At 34.0% G+C, this 17,743-nt stretch overlaps 1 protein-coding gene and 1 long non-coding RNA gene across 2 annotated transcripts in view; both read right to left on the bottom strand.

The window, feature by feature from the left end:
* The window catches only part of LOC126887492 (transmembrane protein 62-like), a 65,628-nt gene extending 59,994 nt beyond the window's left edge, over nucleotides 1–5,634 (bottom strand). The window contains exon 1 of the mRNA XM_050655090.1: nucleotides 5,359–5,634. Coding sequence (XP_050511047.1) covers nucleotides 5,359–5,529 — 171 coding nt within the window. The 5' untranslated portion in view covers nucleotides 5,530–5,634. The remainder of the gene's footprint in view (nucleotides 1–5,358) is intronic.
* A 10,317-nt stretch (nucleotides 5,635–15,951) lies between these two features.
* On the bottom strand, nucleotides 15,952–16,635 carry LOC126887506 (uncharacterized). The gene is made up of 2 exons (XR_007699092.1): nucleotides 16,221–16,635; nucleotides 15,952–16,121 (listed from the first exon to the last, which is right to left on the bottom strand). It is a non-coding gene; the product is annotated as an uncharacterized LOC126887506 (long non-coding RNA).
* Between the last annotated feature and the right edge of the window lie 1,108 nt (nucleotides 16,636–17,743).

Genomic DNA, 17,743 nt, shown 5'->3' with positions numbered 1-17,743 from the left:
CGTATTGCAGCCGAATATATAAAAATGGTACACACATTTTTATTTTAAATAATTTCTTGCATATTGCCTTTTCCAAATATTCCTTATAATAATTTCATAATTAAAACCGCAAGCAAATTCAATCTGTTGTAAAATATTTTAATAAAAGGAATTTTTTAAAATTCGCTAACGGCCGGGCCCGGGCCCCCTTGGGCCCCGGGCCCCGGGGATTTTGCCCCCCCTGCCCCCCCTTCTGGTCGGGCCTGCTCACCATTCTTCTTTCCTCCATTCTGCTAATATGTTCATCCCACTCCTTTTCCTGTTTAGCACCCAGCCATTAGTATCATCTACTCTACATGTATTTCTTATATTTGCCATTGTTTCTCTGCCTAGAAGAGTCTTTACAGCTATGCTACGAAGTAATTTCATTTCTGTCGTTTCAAGCAATTTTTGGTCTTTATTGTTTCTGGTCTAGTCTCTGTGGTGTATGTTATCTATGACTTCTAGTCCCTTTGTATATTGTCTCCTCAATACCAATGATTTTATTACACCATATTATATTGTTTAGACAGCCAGCTTTTTTGTTACTCTCATTGTTCCTTTACTTCTGCTTTAACATCGCCGTAGCCTGATAGTTCTATAATTAAGTATTTAAACTTCATTTCTTGCTAGATAATCGGATAATGTAGGTTGTCCTCGTTTTAGACAGCCAAAGCTGTGTCACCTGCACAATGGGTCTATTAAATAAAAAGAAGTATTTGCTTTTACTTACAAGTATTTAAGTATTTACTTAATACTAATTGAATAAAGTCATTTCTTTAATGCTTTATTCAATTACTATTAAGTAAATTCTTAAATACGAGGAAGTAAAAGCAAAGACTTCTTTTTATTCAATAGACCCAATACAAGATTTTTATCTCTGTACCTCCCATCCTTTATCCTTGTATTTTGAAGACTTTATTATTTCATCATTCATAGTAATGTTATAGCGCAATGGCTCGGTGAGTCACCCTGAAGAATGCCATTCCCAGTTGGTATGGGATTGATTAGTTCCCCGTTTATTGTAGCTTGAATTTGATTCTCTTTATATTTATGTTTTTTACACTTTTGATTAGATTATGTGGAATTTGTTTCTATTAAAGGAGATGTATGTTACACAGTAACTTTTGTATCAACAATCAAAATTATTAATACAATTTTTAATTTATACTTTAATAGTATCTCCAGGAAGCCTACATTAACATGTACAAAAATAGACTCAATGTGTTAATTGATTTATTTGACTTGTAATTACTAATCAAGTACTAGGTTATTCCAATATATAACATTAAGTAATGACATAATATTTAATGAGTTAATAATGGAAGGTAACTAAGATTACCTACTTACTAGCTGCATTTTTTGAAAAGTGTTTCTTTCTTTTAAAAACAATTTCTAAATAATTTTTTTAAATAATTAATTTTAAAAAACATTCGAAAATAATTACTTCACTATAATTGTATGACTTTTATTTATTCGGTTCTCCTTATAACTTGTAGAAAAAATATTCAGAATATCCCTTGCAAACATAAACAGACAGTCGGACTTAAGTCGACTTTACACTACATGATTTATCATGTGATTTGTCATATGATTTTTCCCATGACGAGCCGCATGACAATGCTTATGACAAAACGAGCCGTATAAACAATGCAAAATCATATGACAAATCACACAGTGTAAACATGTAAATTTCACTCCATGATCAAATCATATGACAAATCACATGATAAATCATGTAATGTAAAGTCGACTTTAGACATGAAATTTTGTAGAATTTTGTATTGTCCAACTTCATAGATTGGTGATAATGATGTGACACATTCACCTTTCCACTTCTGTTTAAAGTCTCCAGTGTTTGTTGAATCGTTAAAGCATTTGTCTTATGTTTACCATTGGTTATTGACATTTTGAAAACACAGACACCTGTTAAGAATATAGCAGAGTAGCGAGTCTTCTCTATCGCACAATTAAGTTTCACACATTTGGCATAACACTCAGCAGCAGATGACAAGCAAATCATTTTGAGCAACTATTTGAACAAAGCAACTTTGAACGAAAACTGGAACAGCGGAGATAAGCTTTTAAGGAAAAAAAAACTTAGTAGGACAAAAACAGAGTATTTGGAATCTTCATACTACAAATAAAATGATATCTTTGGCAGGTGAAATGACTGTGAAAAGTAATAGTTTTAAGTACCTAGGGTTACAGAGTACCCTGCATAAATTACAGAGTAATGGGGAAATAGATGGAAATGCATCTAATAGAATTAGGGTTGGGTGGATGAAGTGGAGGAAGCGAGTAGTGTGTTGTGTGACAGAAAAATTCTAATGAGCCTGAAGGGAAAATTCTATAAAACAGCCATAGAGCCGGCTATGCCACATTGAACTGAATGTTAGGCAGGTCAAAGAAAAAAGAACAATGAATGCATGTGGTGGAAATATGAATGCTTAGATGAATGAATCGAGTGACAAGGAAGGAGAAGATTAGGAATGAGTATATTAGGGGGAGTCTAGGAGTGGCACCAATTGATGCCAAAATTAGAGAGCATAGGTTAAGATGGTTTGGTCAGGTTCAACTTCGAGCATATAAACATAATGAGCAGAACAATGAATACTGCGGAAAAAACCTACTTTGAGTTGAAATAGAGTGCAGAAGCTGTAGGGCTAGTAATAAATACAAATAAAACAAAACTACCCATATAAACCAAATCAAATAGACCAGCGCAACAAGAAAACTTTATAGACGATATAGAATACGTGAATAGATTCACGCACTTAGAAATGGATCTGATCACAACAATGAAGAAGAACCAGAAATAAATAGAAGGCTTATGCTGGCAAATAAAGCCTATTTCACAATGGACCAGATATTCAAATTGTTAGACGTATACCGGAAAACAAAACTCTGGGTCTATAAAACAATAATCAGGGCAATAAAAAGTTATGGTTGTAAAACATGGGTTGTGACACAGAAGTCTGCCAATGCATTAGGCATGTTTGAAAGAAAAATATTACGTAGTATACTGGATCCAATAAGTGAAAATAACAACTGGCAAATTACCTACTTAGCTATAATAAAGAAATAAACGAACAATATAGCTAACCAACTGTAGCACAATACACTAAACTGCAGAGATTACAGGGGGCATGACATGTGGCCTGCATGCATGAGAATAGAATCCCCAGAAAATGGCTAAAAATGCAAGAATGAATGGAAAAAGACCTGTTGGAAGATAAAAAAGAGATGGGAAGACTAAGTACAGTAGAACCTCGATTATCCGTCAGGGCACCGGATCAAGGGTATGACAGATAATTGAAAAGATGTTAACAGAACATTAAAAAAAAATTAAAACTTTATAGTACAACTCTCAGTTTTCATTTGTATGTTTTATTTGACAATATAAGAGGGATTTTTGTTCATACAATCGAATCAATCTAAAATATTCTGAAATCTTTGTTTGTTTTACTGTTGCTTCACATTTTACGACGGCTGAATTTCTTAATCAGAATAAGATCATGCAATCTATTTTATTGCCTTCTTCTTGTTGAGAATACCACTCGATGCATTATTGCATGTGCGATGCAGCTTCTCTAGATTATTTACGCAAATCCTTGTCAGTTACAATAGGTTCATCAACATATCGTACCATCAATGCAAGACTATCACAACCCAAAAATTACCATTTTTTGTTTTTTATGAGTCTGTAATGGTAATGGGTAGTCTAACATAATGCAAGAGTATTATAACTTAACATTAATATTGTTTAATAATGTCTTATATTAAATTTTGAGTTATAATACTCTTTCATTATGTTAGACTACCCAATACCGTTACAGATTCATAGAAAACAAAAAATGGTAATTTTTGAGTTGTATGCATAGTCTTGCATTGATGGTGCGATATCTACAGTCAAATTCCAAGTCTGTGTCAGCTTCTGAATCTGTTTGGTCCGCCTTTGTTGCCATTTCAACGATTTCTTTATCTTTCTGGATAGCCATTTGTGTCCTCATCACAAATCAAATTAACTTTTTTTGTTTTTGTTTTTTTTTACATTAAAATTTTTGCTTATGTAGTCAATACAACATCTGTATGTACCCTGACGGTTAACAGAGGTGATGGTTAATGGAGAGACGGATAATCGAGATTCTACTGTAGATGAGGATGACAAAAACCTCCTAAAACGCCCTCATGGAAAAGATCAGCAGTAAATCGAAACGATTGGAGAAGCTTGCCAAAGGAGGCATGGATAACAATATATAGTTTAAAGCACACGGAAATGGGTATGGGCGCCTATGGAAGGAGGCCAAGGGCCGATTTGAGCTGTAGTACCATTGGATGGAATCTGATTACACCCATACCTCGCTATACGGCCGCTCTGTATATGGCATTTCGCTATAACGGCCCTGTTCAATTATGGCATGGTTTCGATTTACGGTCTTAAATGTTTCGCTGTAACGGCCCCATGTTGTCATTCTCGAGCTAACGCAATCTCGATGCAAACTCTTTTCTATTTTCACTTGTTTATATGCATAATTAGAAAATAAAATGAGATGAGGCCTCATCTAAGGGATATCTTAACATTTTAAAGCGAATTATAGAAAAAGGTGGTTATAAACTTGAACAAGTGTGTAACGTAGACAAAACAGGACTTTGTTGGAAGCAAAGGCCTGATTGCACGTACATTTCAAAAACCGAAAAATCTGCGCCTGGTTATAAATTAATGGTCTAAAGAACGATTAACTTTGCTACCTGGTGCAAATGCCACTGGCGATTTTAAGCTAAAACTACTTCTAATTTGTCCAAAAATTCAAGGCCTATTACAGGACTAAATAAAAATCATTTACCCGTTATATGGAGATACAACAAGAAAGCGGAGTTTGTAGATTATTTTTGGTATCTATTATTATTTTATATACCAGTGTATGTGCTTTTTTATGTATTTTTGATTTAAATAAAATAAACATTTTTAACGGTAAACCATGTAACATATTTAACAAATTTGGAACCAATTCGCTTTGCGGCCATGTTTCATGGAACGTATCTAGGCCGTAAAGCGAGGTATGGGTGTATTATATTATTGGAATTGAGTAGTAGACTTGTTGCATTTTATTTCCCTTGGTTTTAAAGATTGCTGTATACATTTTAAACAGTGTCTGCTATAGTAGCATGTTTACCTCATTATTATTGGTTGTTTAATATGTAAACAAATGCATATAATTCATATTTACTTCTAAAATACATTACTTCCTCAAGTGTTAGTATAATATATTAATTTGCTGTTAAAAATGTAGATGGTCATGTCAGTTACCATATATACAAAAAATAGAATCTACTTACTTGCAAAAACCATAATATATGATCTGGTGAATCTGTTACATTTATAAAAGTGGATTTATTTGATTCTTGAGGTGCTGCTGCAGTGCTTAATAAATTAACCACATGAGCAAAAAAGATTGCAAGCAAAACCATCGACATAAACACCCCGAGGGTTAGTGTTGTTATCCTCATATTATCTTATTATTAACATTGAAACTGAAATTGTTTGTGATCATTATTTCGCTTAAAATTTTTTCTATGACAAAACTTTATCATCATTGACTATTGACTTTGACATTGACATCACAAAAATAATCCAATAGGTTATAAAATGTCAGCGCAGGCGCACTATTGACATTTTAAGTTAATGAAAATAAAATGCACGTGCCAGGGTTGCCAAGCTTAATTTTATAAAATCCTTAGACAAGGAAAAAAGAGAGGACGGGTAACACCCATTTAACACACACGTTCCAAAAGTGAAGCCAGTTTTTGGTTTGTTTGTCACCAGAAACATGGCGGTCACGTCAAAAATAACAATGGGTTGCCAGTGGTGGGTGTTCGTTGAAGGTTAAAATTTCATAAAAAATAAAGTAAATCATCATCTAAAATTCGTAATAAAAACATATGTATGTATTGAAACATATGTACGTAATATGAGCAACTTAATAAAACATTTACCGTACACAAATTCTTCATTTTAAATACATTTCATGTTTTTATTTTAAATACTCAATGCATAACAATACCCCAAAGATACGTCGATGATCAAAATCCCTGGTGTCAGTTTGGCTTCACTTTTGGTCATAGGATTACTCGTCCTCTCTCTTTCCTTGTCTAAGATAAAATCAGATAGGGTTATTTATGGTCATACAGATCGATAAATAGGTACACAAGTTATAATTCAAAGGTCATACTATCTTCTCTCTCTATGGACAATACAGATAAATTGTTATAGCACGGATATCTTTTAATTTCACCCATTTTCGTCATTTTTCTGACAGTAGAGTTCTAATCACCATGGCATTAAAAGAGTAATCGTAACAAATTGGAAATTGCTCAGGATAGAGACCGATGGAAGGAGTTGGGAGAGGCCTATGTCCAAACGTGGACGATAGATCTTTAGAACAGAGCTCTAGGACGTATTTTATTTTGCCTTAATTTTTCAAGAGTTTTGTAGCTTTCGTATTATCTGTCTAAATAAAAAATTAATAAAATTTGCCTTGTACAACAAAATCTGTTGTACCTAAAAGATAGCCAGATGGATTGAACGAGTCCAAGAATACGACTTCTAGATTGAGTATCGGGCCGGAGATAGCCACAAGAACGCTGATTCTCTCTCTATAAGGATGTGCTCAGCAGAGTGTACCCACTGCAACAAAATAGAGAATTAAAGAAAGCAGCAGAGCTAGGAACAACGGTGATTAATGACGAGTATGTCAGAGAAGAACAAGATAAAGATCCTACAGCAATTTCGAAAATGGAAAGAAGAAAACTGTCGAAGGCCTTGGCAAGAAATATCAAGCCTATGCTTAGTAGTTAAGACGTATTGGGCTCAGAGGGACTCCTTTATCATGGAAGACATATGTTGCTTAAAGCAGTACTGGAAAATAATGATGGTTCAGCGAAGAGAACACTGTTGGTGATTCCAAAAATTAGAATAGCCGAAGTACTTTGTCAGTTAATACACAACAGTCCTTCAGGAAAGCACTTTGTTGTAAAATACGCTTCAGAGACTTCGGGAACGGTTTTATTGGATGAATGAAAATATAGTTCCGACGATGTGAAGGACTGGTGTAAGAAATGTACTACCTGTGCTACAAGTAACGGACCCTACCGGAAAAGAAAAGCTCCTATGAGACAGAATGGAAATATTATAATGGAGACAGAACGAAAACTACGACGATGGAAAGAGTACATCGAGGAACTGTTTCATGACCAGAGAGAAGCTAGTACATCCGTAGATAGCCAAACCGGAGATGTGGGCCCAGAGATAACCAAATCAGAGGTTAGTTATTAGGCAATAGACTCTATGAAAACCAATAAATCTGCTGGTCCAGCGATGAATTACCTAGCGAGCTGATAAAGTTAATCAACGAGAAAAACCTGGACATAATAGTGGAACTGTTCAACGCTATCTATACTACGGGAATCATCCCTAGAGAAATGTTGACATCAGCATTTGTGTGTTTGCCAAAGAAAATGAATGCCAAAGAATGCAGTGACTACCGAACCATAAGCTTAATGTCACATACCTTGAAAATTCTGCTGAAAATTATCCACGAAAGAATACACTCTAAATTGGAGCTGGATATTAGTGACACTTCACTCAATATGGGTTCCGTAATTAGAGGCATTATTCTCCTTCAACGTGCTGACACAGAGATGTTTGGATGTTAACCGTCCTCTTTACGTCTGTTTTATAGACTACAATAAAGCGTTTGATGAAGTAAAACATGATCGACTCATGGAAGTTCTGAAAACTAAAAACCTAGATGAAAGAGATTTAAGGCTAATAACACACCTCTATTACAATCAGCGAGCAATAGTAAGAATTGAAAAAGAAACATCTGAAGAAATGGAAATAAAAAGAGGAGTCAGGCAAGGCTGCATACTATCTATTATTTAACGCTTATTCTGAAGAGGTAATGCGAGAAACTCTGGAAGATGAAACAGTCGGCATAAGAGTAAATGGAGTCTTAGTTAACAACATCAGATATGCAGATGATACAGTAATATTAGCCGATAGTTTATAAGTCCTGCAAAGGCTCATGAGTAAAATAGTAAGGTGTAGTAGGGAGTACGGACTCTCTCTCAATATCAAAAAGACGAAGTTTATGAAAATTAGTAAAAACAACCATAATACTAACGAAATATTGATAGTAGAGGGCCAGCAGATCGAAAGAGTAAAAAAGTACACTTACCTAGGAACACTTATAACAGAAAATAATGACTACACTGCAGAAATCAAAGTCAGAATCGAAAAAGCACATTCTAATTTTATAAAAATGAAAAAGGTCCTATGTAGCAAAGATTTAATATTAGCTCTTAAAGTACGCCTAACAAAATGTTACGTCTAGAGTGTTCTATACTATGGAGTGGAATCATGGACGTTAAATGTAGAGACAATGAGACGACTTAACGCATTTGAAATGTGGACCTATAGAAGAATTATGAGCGTTTCCTGGGTAGATAGAGTTACAAACAATGAAGTACTGAGAAGAATAGGTAAAGAGAAGGAAGTTGAACTTACAATTAAAGAAAAGAAGCTACAGTATCTCGGACATGTGATGCGGGGCGAGAAGTATGGCATCCTACGACTCATAATGCAGGGAAAGATAGATGGCAGAAGAAGCATCGAAAGAAGACGAATTTCATGGTTGAAGAACCTGAGAGAATGGTTTGGATGCAGCTCAAAACAACTATTTACAGCTACTGCCTTAAAAATTAAAATAGCTATGATGATTGCCAACCTCAGTAGCGGAGATGGCACCTGAAGAAGAAGAAGACTAGGAGGCCTCCACTATTGCAGATGTGTGGATCAAAGAGTACATCAGCCAATTTGGAGTGCCTTTGGAGATCCATACTGACTAAAGAAGTAACTTCGATAGCGATATATTCCAGGGAATCTCTGATAGACTAGGTATGAAGAAGACAAGAACTGGTCACCACAAATGGTAGAGCGAATAAATAGGGGAGTTGGCAAGTAGGTATTTAACAAAAATGGTGTCTAGTCACCAGCGAGACTGTAACCAGTACCTTTTACGTTCTTCGCAATGGCGTACAGATCCGCTGTTAATGAATCAACGGGCCAAACGCCAGCAAAAGTCTTATTTGGACACGAGACGCGACTACCCTGTGATCTAGTGTTTGCATGTCGACCAGGGGAAGATGTAACTGGTGAAGATTATGTGAATGAATTGCGAAGAAGAATGGACGATATACACGAGCTGGTCCATTCCCATGTTCAAATCGCTAGCAAGCCGACAACGAAGAATGGAAGTTTGGCTATATAATCCAAAGAAGCGAAAGGGTTGTTCTCCCCAGTTGCAGCAGTTCTGAGAAGGTCTGTATCATTCGGGAGAAGATTAACCATGTCATCCACCGAATAAGTAAGATTCCGAGGGGAAATCGATAGTATTCCATAGCCGATTGGCGCCATTCGAAGGAGACCACGACGTAGATGAAAAAGTGGAAGTAAAGGATTCTGTATAAAGAGGATATTTTGTAAAGTGTGGCAACAATGGCATTGGTCGAAATCTATACATTTGAGTCGACGCGAAAGCAGTATGCTTCAATATGCGTTGGAAACATTCTTCTGATTTTACGGACAGATGGCACTGCTTAAACCAAACAACATTTAAAAAATGGAAATAATTCAAAAATATTAAATTTATAACTTCAAAAATGATATTTGATATTTTATTTATGTCTTTGAGCCTTGAAAATCGTTATCTTTCGTTCTTTTTTCAGTTTTAAATTGTTTGTAACTCGAAAACGATACATTTAAGAGGAAAATAATTACAAAATACGTTTTTTGTTTAGTGTTTAGAATGACCCAAAAATCTAAAATAGTATCTGCCCCTGCCGAAAAAACTTTTTGAAGTTATACTTCTTTAGGCACGAGGGTGAATTTTTACATTCCCTGGCGCATGCGCACACCGATAGTATGTTGTTAGTTGCTAAATCATCCAATTTATGTATGTATCAGCGCAACTAAGGTTTGAAAATAATATATATTAGTGTTTTTATTTTAGTAAATATATTTATTATAATTTTTGTGTCTTTGGATTTGTCTTCCTTGGGAGTAAGATAATAAGTATTTTAAACATTTCTATATTTAACACTTCAGTTGATCTATTTGTCACCGTCATTTGTAATTACGTCCCAGAAGCCGTAAAAACAAAGCCCTGATGGGTTATTGGTAGAGCATTCGACTACATAACTCGAAGGTCCCGGGTTCAAATCCTGACACGGACGATTGTAAAAGCAGCTTTACGTCAAGGCTATGCAAGTCTCATGCTATGCAAGTCCGTCTTGCATGGCATATCTCTTGCGTAGCCTGGCTTTTTTACATCAGAGCTATTTCTATGCAATTTTAGATACCACTTTCATTGTTGCCAATAGAAGAAATATATCAAAATATTAACTTTAGATATTTCACTTGGAAATTTCAGTCCATAATTAAAAATATTCAAATATAAATCACAAATTATTACATCTGATAAATACCATTTAAATTTACACAATAAGGTTAGCTTTTTTCTAAACTATAAATTTTGTCATATTGGCAACATGAATTTTGACAGGACTTGCATCAAAATAGCATGAAAAATAGAACATGTTTTAATTTTTCGTCTAACACAGGAATTGCATGGAAATAGCGCGTGGGCATGCGCAGTAGCGTGATCTGTCTTGCATGGCTCTTGCCTAGCATGAAAATAGCATAATGTAAAACTGTCTTATCCACAAAATCCTGGAGGTTTTCACGGTAGGCACGATTTGGACAGTCTGACACACAATGGTTTAGAGTATAATCTAGAGTTTAGTCGCAATCACACTATGTTCTGCACAGCCCCATTGAATGGGACATATTTGATTCGATAAAGCCTCCAGTTTGATGATATCTGGATATAGTCTGATTCTATTGTTGGCATCGACCTTGTTGACCATTGCCTATGTATATCATAAGTATCACCAATTTTTTGGACAGTTCTGATTGGAGGATTTTGTGATCTTAGTCGCTGGCGCTCTTTTGTGATGTGTGGTAGTATAACTTGATAGGTTGGTAATTGACCTTGGAAAGTGACCATAGCCATTATGGTATCCAACCTCCGATAGGAGAGGGAACTTTAAGAAGGTTGGGAATTGTACGTTGGCAAAAATTTTCTGGTACCTACTCTCTTACTAATGCTGCTGTAGGGTTGATCTCGTTGAGGTTGATTTTATTGCTCCAGTGATTATTCATATGGTTTGATTAATTGTTGGTATGTGTACTATTTAGCAATACTGTTGCACAATATTCTGCCACTGAAAAAACCAAAGCTAAAGCAGAGGTTCGAAGTGGATCCGCAGAAGCACCGCAAGTTAGAATGACAAGTGAGGTGTCGCATGAGCGAGCTTATAACCCAAAGTTGGTATTAACGGTGAGAAATTTAACCACTGACTTCCGGTTTCAGAGTTGCAACCGAAAGAACTTTGTACAGAAGAAGTTTGTACAAAATAGTACAAACGATATATTATTCGACGCACCTTTGTTTAGCAAGACGAGGACAAATAATATATACTTCCGGTTATTTTAGCACTTCTGGTTAAAAAATTGTAACCGGACGTGTCACATTATAGTCACAGAAATAGTACATGTGTTATATCATCATCACGTATTGAAAATTCGAGCTCGAATATTTAGTTTCGGTTTTGATATCCTTTACGGTTAAAAAGTTACGACCGAGAGGTTGGAAAAATGACTCAAAATTAGTGAAATCGTATAAAAATCGACCGAAAGTTAGATGAAAAGTTCAAATATCGACTTCCAGTTCTACTTTAGGTCACTTTGGGTGAAAACCTACTAACTACGAAGTACTTACTTGTAATTTATAATTTAGATTTATATACTTTTATATAACCCTCGTATAGAGAAGAGAGTGACATCAAGCATGAAAAACTAGAAATAGGTTTGCAGGTTACAATTAAACACAAAAGAAACCAAAGCAAAAAGGTTCGTCGATTGAAAATGACACGGTGGCACGATGCCGATGCGACGTCAGATGCAGCAACGACAGCTTCTGCTGCTTTCTTTTGTACTTCTGCTAATGAAAAGCTCGGAAAATCAAAACACTCCTTTGCTCTGCCTTGCTCTGCCGTCGATTGCTTCTAATAAAACGTACTCTAAAAATACAAAACAACAGTAGCGTAGTCCTAGACAATTATTAATTATTTTAGAGTTATAGTATTTTCTATGATGTCGGCTTTTGATGAACATCAATGGCGGCAGATGAGTAAATGTCGCCGATATACATCTACGAGTATATTTCTTAAAGTAGTTGTTTAACTTACGATAATTATACTGATGGCCAAAACATTCAACACATAGAAGGAAAAATAATATTTTTGAAGTTATACTTCTTTAGGCGTGATTGAGAGTGAAATTTTATTATCCTGGGCGCATGCGCACACAAGTATGTTGTTAAAATATTTGGCAAATCATTCAAGTTATGTATGTATCAGCGCAAATAAGGTTTGTAAAGAATATGTTAGTGTTTTTAGTAAATATATTTATTATAATTTTTGTGTCTCTGGATTTGTCTTCCTCGGGAGTAAGATAATAAGCAGAGCCATGCGGTAGATATTTTCAATATTATGCAAGTCTTCGAAATGCCGCCCCTTAAGCAGCGTCCTCACTGGTAAAAATTTTCGACGCACCAGCTCTGCGTCGCAAATATTTGCGTGCTCGAGGTAAATTGTGCTAATGTGAACGTGTTCGACGCATAAATCGGACTCAAGAATTTTCGACAAACACAACGCATATGCTCTATCGGTTGCCGGTTTTTAAGCCGCGTCTACTAATGGTTGGTCGTAAGAATTTGCGTCGCAAATTTTTATCAGTGAGGATGAGGACCTCTCTGAGGAATATTATTGAAACTTAACTTTTATTTTTATTAAAAGAAACTACACAAAATGAACGAAAAATTTTATTTTAAAAACAAAACATACTTTAAATTAAATGAAATATGTATTAACACTACATTAAGTGGGTAGGCGCAAAATTTGTTTGCTATGCTTTTTAAATGCATTCATATGTTTTTTCGAATCCTGAGAAAACTAATTAATATTTTTGAAATATTTAAATGCAGAATAAAATATTATATTACTACCGAGGGCCGAAAATCCCTGAAAATCTCTATAATGTTTATTTGAATAGGTTTCAGAGTAAAAAAAAAGTGAAAATTAGGTGTAATTTTTAAATTCAAATATCTTCTTCTTGAGACTAGCCTTCCAGTAGCTGCAACTAAATCATCTGTTACTTGATGTACAATGTCCACTTGAATGCACTTGATGCAGTGGCGTGAGGTGACTTTTTCGAAAGGGGAAGCGATTCAATAAGGATATAAAAATATTTTCTTAAGGGTCGAGGGTCGAGCAACTTTCCACCTGATAACACTCTAGGGGCGCGCAGGGGCTCTCTATCAGCAAAGTACTTAATTATGTGAGACGTGTTGCGTACAAGGACTCACACACTAAATCCGTGACGCGTGAATGCGTGAGGCACTCTATTCTCGCTATTTCTAGTGACTAGTGACCTATCATTGATCTGTATTGTTAGCTCGGGCCTTGAGTCCTCGCGCCGGGCTTGGTTTTCTAAAGAAGAATCCTATTTAAAAAAAAAAAAAAATACTCCGAGGCATTTTCCACAACACACAACTTTCACTAAAATGACACTTATTTATACTCGAGGTCTATTCTCCTATCAACTTCTGATAATTGTTGAATGCAGTCTTTTTCAATGGATAATAGGGCTAACTTTCAAAGTCTGTCTTCGCTTGTTGAATTTCTTTTAAACTCTTAATTTGAAACTTTTAATGCATCTTAATACTGCAAAACTTCGTTCAACTGATGCACTTGTGGCTGGGATAGTTAGTAGTACTAATTCACACAACTTGACCACTTCACACAGCGACTTGTTTAAACCAGTAGTTATAAAGAAATCCCAGATTTCTGGGTATTTCTTTATCATTCATGTCAGTTGTTTCATAAATGATACTTAACTGAGAATGCAAAGCTGGGATATCAAAAAATTTTCATTATTTAATCGTAATGACATAAATTCCTCTGTGGGAAATTTTGATGAATTATAATTAGAAATATTAAGATTATATACAGTATGTCCCCGTAAGTTGTATCCACATGGAAAACTTTTTTATTATTAATTTTACGAAAAAAAGTTATTCTTTATAAAAAGCTCTGCATGGTCCAAAACCTAAGATTTAACCATCAAATATCAAATTTTTTGAATATTATACGAGGTATATCAAAAAGTTTGAATTTCACTCAAGAGTAAAGTAGCTTTATTTTTCGTAATATTGGAAATTGCTATTATGAACAGTTGTTTGGAATTAAAAACTATATTCTAATATGCAATTACATCCTTCTAATTGAAAAAATTTTGTTTTTGAAAAATTATGGATAACTATCATTATTTTTTCAGTTATTTCATTTCTGATAACTCTTTTATTATTAATTTTACGAAAAAAGTGATTCTTAATAAAAAGTTCTGGATAGTCTAAAACTTAAAATACAACCATCTTATATCAAATTTTATCAATTTTATACGAGGTATGTCAAAAAAGATAAATTTAGATCAAAAGGAAAGTACGTTTATAGTTCAGAATATTTCAATTAAAAGGATGTATTTACATACTGAAACATAGTTTTTAATTCTAAATAACTTTTCATAGTGACAATTTTCGATATTGTGAAAAATAAACGTATTTTACTCTTGAGCGAAATTCATATTTTTGACATACCTCGTATAAAATTGATAAAATTTGACATAAGATGGTTGTATTTTAGATTTCAGACCATGCATAATTTATTATTAAGAAGCACTTTTTTTCGTAAAATTAATAATAAAAGAGTTATCTGAATTAAAATAACTGAAAATAATGTTACGTTATCCATAATTAAAAAAAAAAAAATTCAATTAGAAGGATGTAATTGCATACTAGAATACAGTTTTTAATTCCAAACAACTTTTCATAATAGCAATTTTTAATATTATGAAAAATAAAGCTACTTTACTCTTGAGTGAAATTCAAACTTTTTGACATACCTCGTATAATGTTCAAAAAATTTGATATTTGATGGTTAAATCTTAGGTTTTGGACCATGCAGAGCTTTTTATAAAGAATAACTTTTTTTCGTAAAATTAACAATAAAAAAGTTTTCCATATGGATACAACTTACAGGCACATACTGTATAATTCTACAAATTTTAAATCGTTAAAATTTTGAAAGCTAGAATTCATTTGTTGTAGAATATTATCAAAAGGTCTCTTTGTTTCCTCTGTTTTCTCTGTCTCTCTGTCTCCGAAATTATCAATCTTCATTATTTTTCTTTCATGTTCAAACCCCCTATGTTCAGTTTTATCCCAAATATTTTTAAACTGCTCTCGTTTTTTAATTATTGTATTAATAAAGTCATCAATTTGTCTTATACAAAATGCAATACCATTTGATTTCTGTAAAATGTCAAATAAAAGATCAGTAAAAGGAAATATCTCTGCAAAAAATTTAAATCGAAATATTCTTTAAGCGAATGTATGTAATACCTAAGCACCCCTTAGCAGCAGTAACAGTCGGAGCATCTCCACAGATCACCTACCTCCTCTAGATGTTTCACGATAACGCTTTGGTTAAATATGAAAAACAGCGCTCCATGCCGCTTGTATCGGAACTAATTTCAAGCGGGAATTTCAAAATGTAATTTTGGTGGGAAGAAAATGTTAGGTTAAAATATTTGTATAGTTGAAAAAAAAATAATTTGGTTTTAAAATATGCAAATTATTTTTAATTTCAAATATACAAAATACCATTTGGGAAAAAATAAGACATGACAACGTATTTTTATTTATTTATTTAATACCAGCAAAACCACTTTGTATATACTTTTTTACAAATCGTATCTTTACAAATGAAATTATTAATAGTTATCTTCCAAATACTTCTACAAAAGGGTATCTCAAATGATTGAAACATGTGTGCATCTCTACTTGTTGAAGGACTTTCAACTAAAACAAAAAATTAATATAATTGATTTGATAATAACCATATTCATTTTACGTAAAATAATTTGTATTAATTATATATTTTTTGTAGGGGTTACTTACTTGGTGTTACATTCGTTTGCTTCCCTACACCACTACTGTTAATTGTTCTCTAATAACAAATACTTGTTGAACTCACCATGCAAATGTAAGCTAGGAATTTGATCTTCCTAGGGATCTTCAAATCACATTCGTTTTGTTTCAAAAACTGTATCTGAATCCATTTTATCTAAATCAGGATTTTTTATTATTGCTAACGATCAGATAAACGTTTTTACTGACATAAAGATAAAAGATAAAGGCATACTGACACTGACAATTGACAAATTATAATGACACTCAGACTCAGTGATATAGAAGAAATCTTCACTCAAGGTGCATGGCGACATCTCAAAAAACGTATCATTACTAAAAATGACATTTAGTTTAGTATGACCTTGAGATACCTGCGTGAAACATCTAAAGAGAGTTAAGTGATCTGTGAGCATCTCACTTTCGGGAAGGCGATACGACGAGCGCTTCCATGGCATACCAAAATTCGCGCGACTAGTGGGTGCGGTCATTGAACCCTGACCAATTTTTAAACGGGGCAACTGCATGACAAGCGGCGATTTTGAGATGCGCTTCTGCCAGGAGTGGACCAAATAGTTGAATTGTGTGCATATTGAGTTCATTCGTACGCGATTAATTTTTAATATTTTTCAATGCCTATTGGCTAGGTAATATGTAGATTATTTGGATTAGGGAAAGAAATTTTATTATTAAATATTAATTAATAATATATTTTCTTATATCGACGAATAAATAGGGAAGCGGCGCTTCCCCCGCTTCCATGGACCGCACGCCTCTGACTTGATGCATTCTGAAACTGTTTTCTTGTGGCGTGTTTAATTTAGTATAATGTTTATAAAGGATTGAGCCACAATTATTGGTGTACCTAATAAAAATTATATTTTAATTATCTACTGTTTAACGTTTCGATTTCCACTCCTGAAATTGTTCTTAAAGAGAAAGGAAAATATTCTCAAAAAAATTCTGGGAAGATTTTATAACCTGATTTTTTAAATTCCTTTTAAAGAAAATTTGGTCTGGATATTTTGGACCCCAGCAATATACGGTTGAAAAATTGTTTGAAAAAAATGTTAGTGGTCCAGGGGTGTCAAATTCTGATCGTTTTTTGTGTAATTTTGTGTTAATTTGTCTGTGTAATGTGTATCGTAGATGTGATTATTGAAAATTAAATTTTTAACTTTTGTTCATGGTTGTGTTGTGTTGCATATGTATTGGGTATGAGATTTTCGGCGATCCTTTCTTCATTCGACTATTGTTGATATGTTCTTGCTATTGACTTCTTCCTTTGTTCCTTAGTATTGGTAACCAAAATCTGCAGGATTTTACTGATGGGTTTGCTACACATTTTTCTTCCGTAAGTAGGATGAGGCTGCTTCTTCGAGTTTTCTCTTTTTCATGTCTGTTTCGTTCATGATTATTGATGCATATTTCCATTATACTGTGTTACGTGTCTCAGGCATGTTTACATATCTGGGGTTTCTCGAAATCTCTGTTCTTGATGTATGTTTTATGTT

The sequence above is a fragment of the Diabrotica virgifera genome, chromosome 6 (genome assembly GCF_917563875.1).
Source record: "Diabrotica virgifera virgifera chromosome 6, PGI_DIABVI_V3a".
Taxonomy (NCBI): domain Eukaryota; kingdom Metazoa; phylum Arthropoda; class Insecta; order Coleoptera; family Chrysomelidae; genus Diabrotica; species Diabrotica virgifera.
Note: the sequence above shows the minus strand (reverse complement) of the source record. Positions and strands in the feature narration are given on the sequence as shown.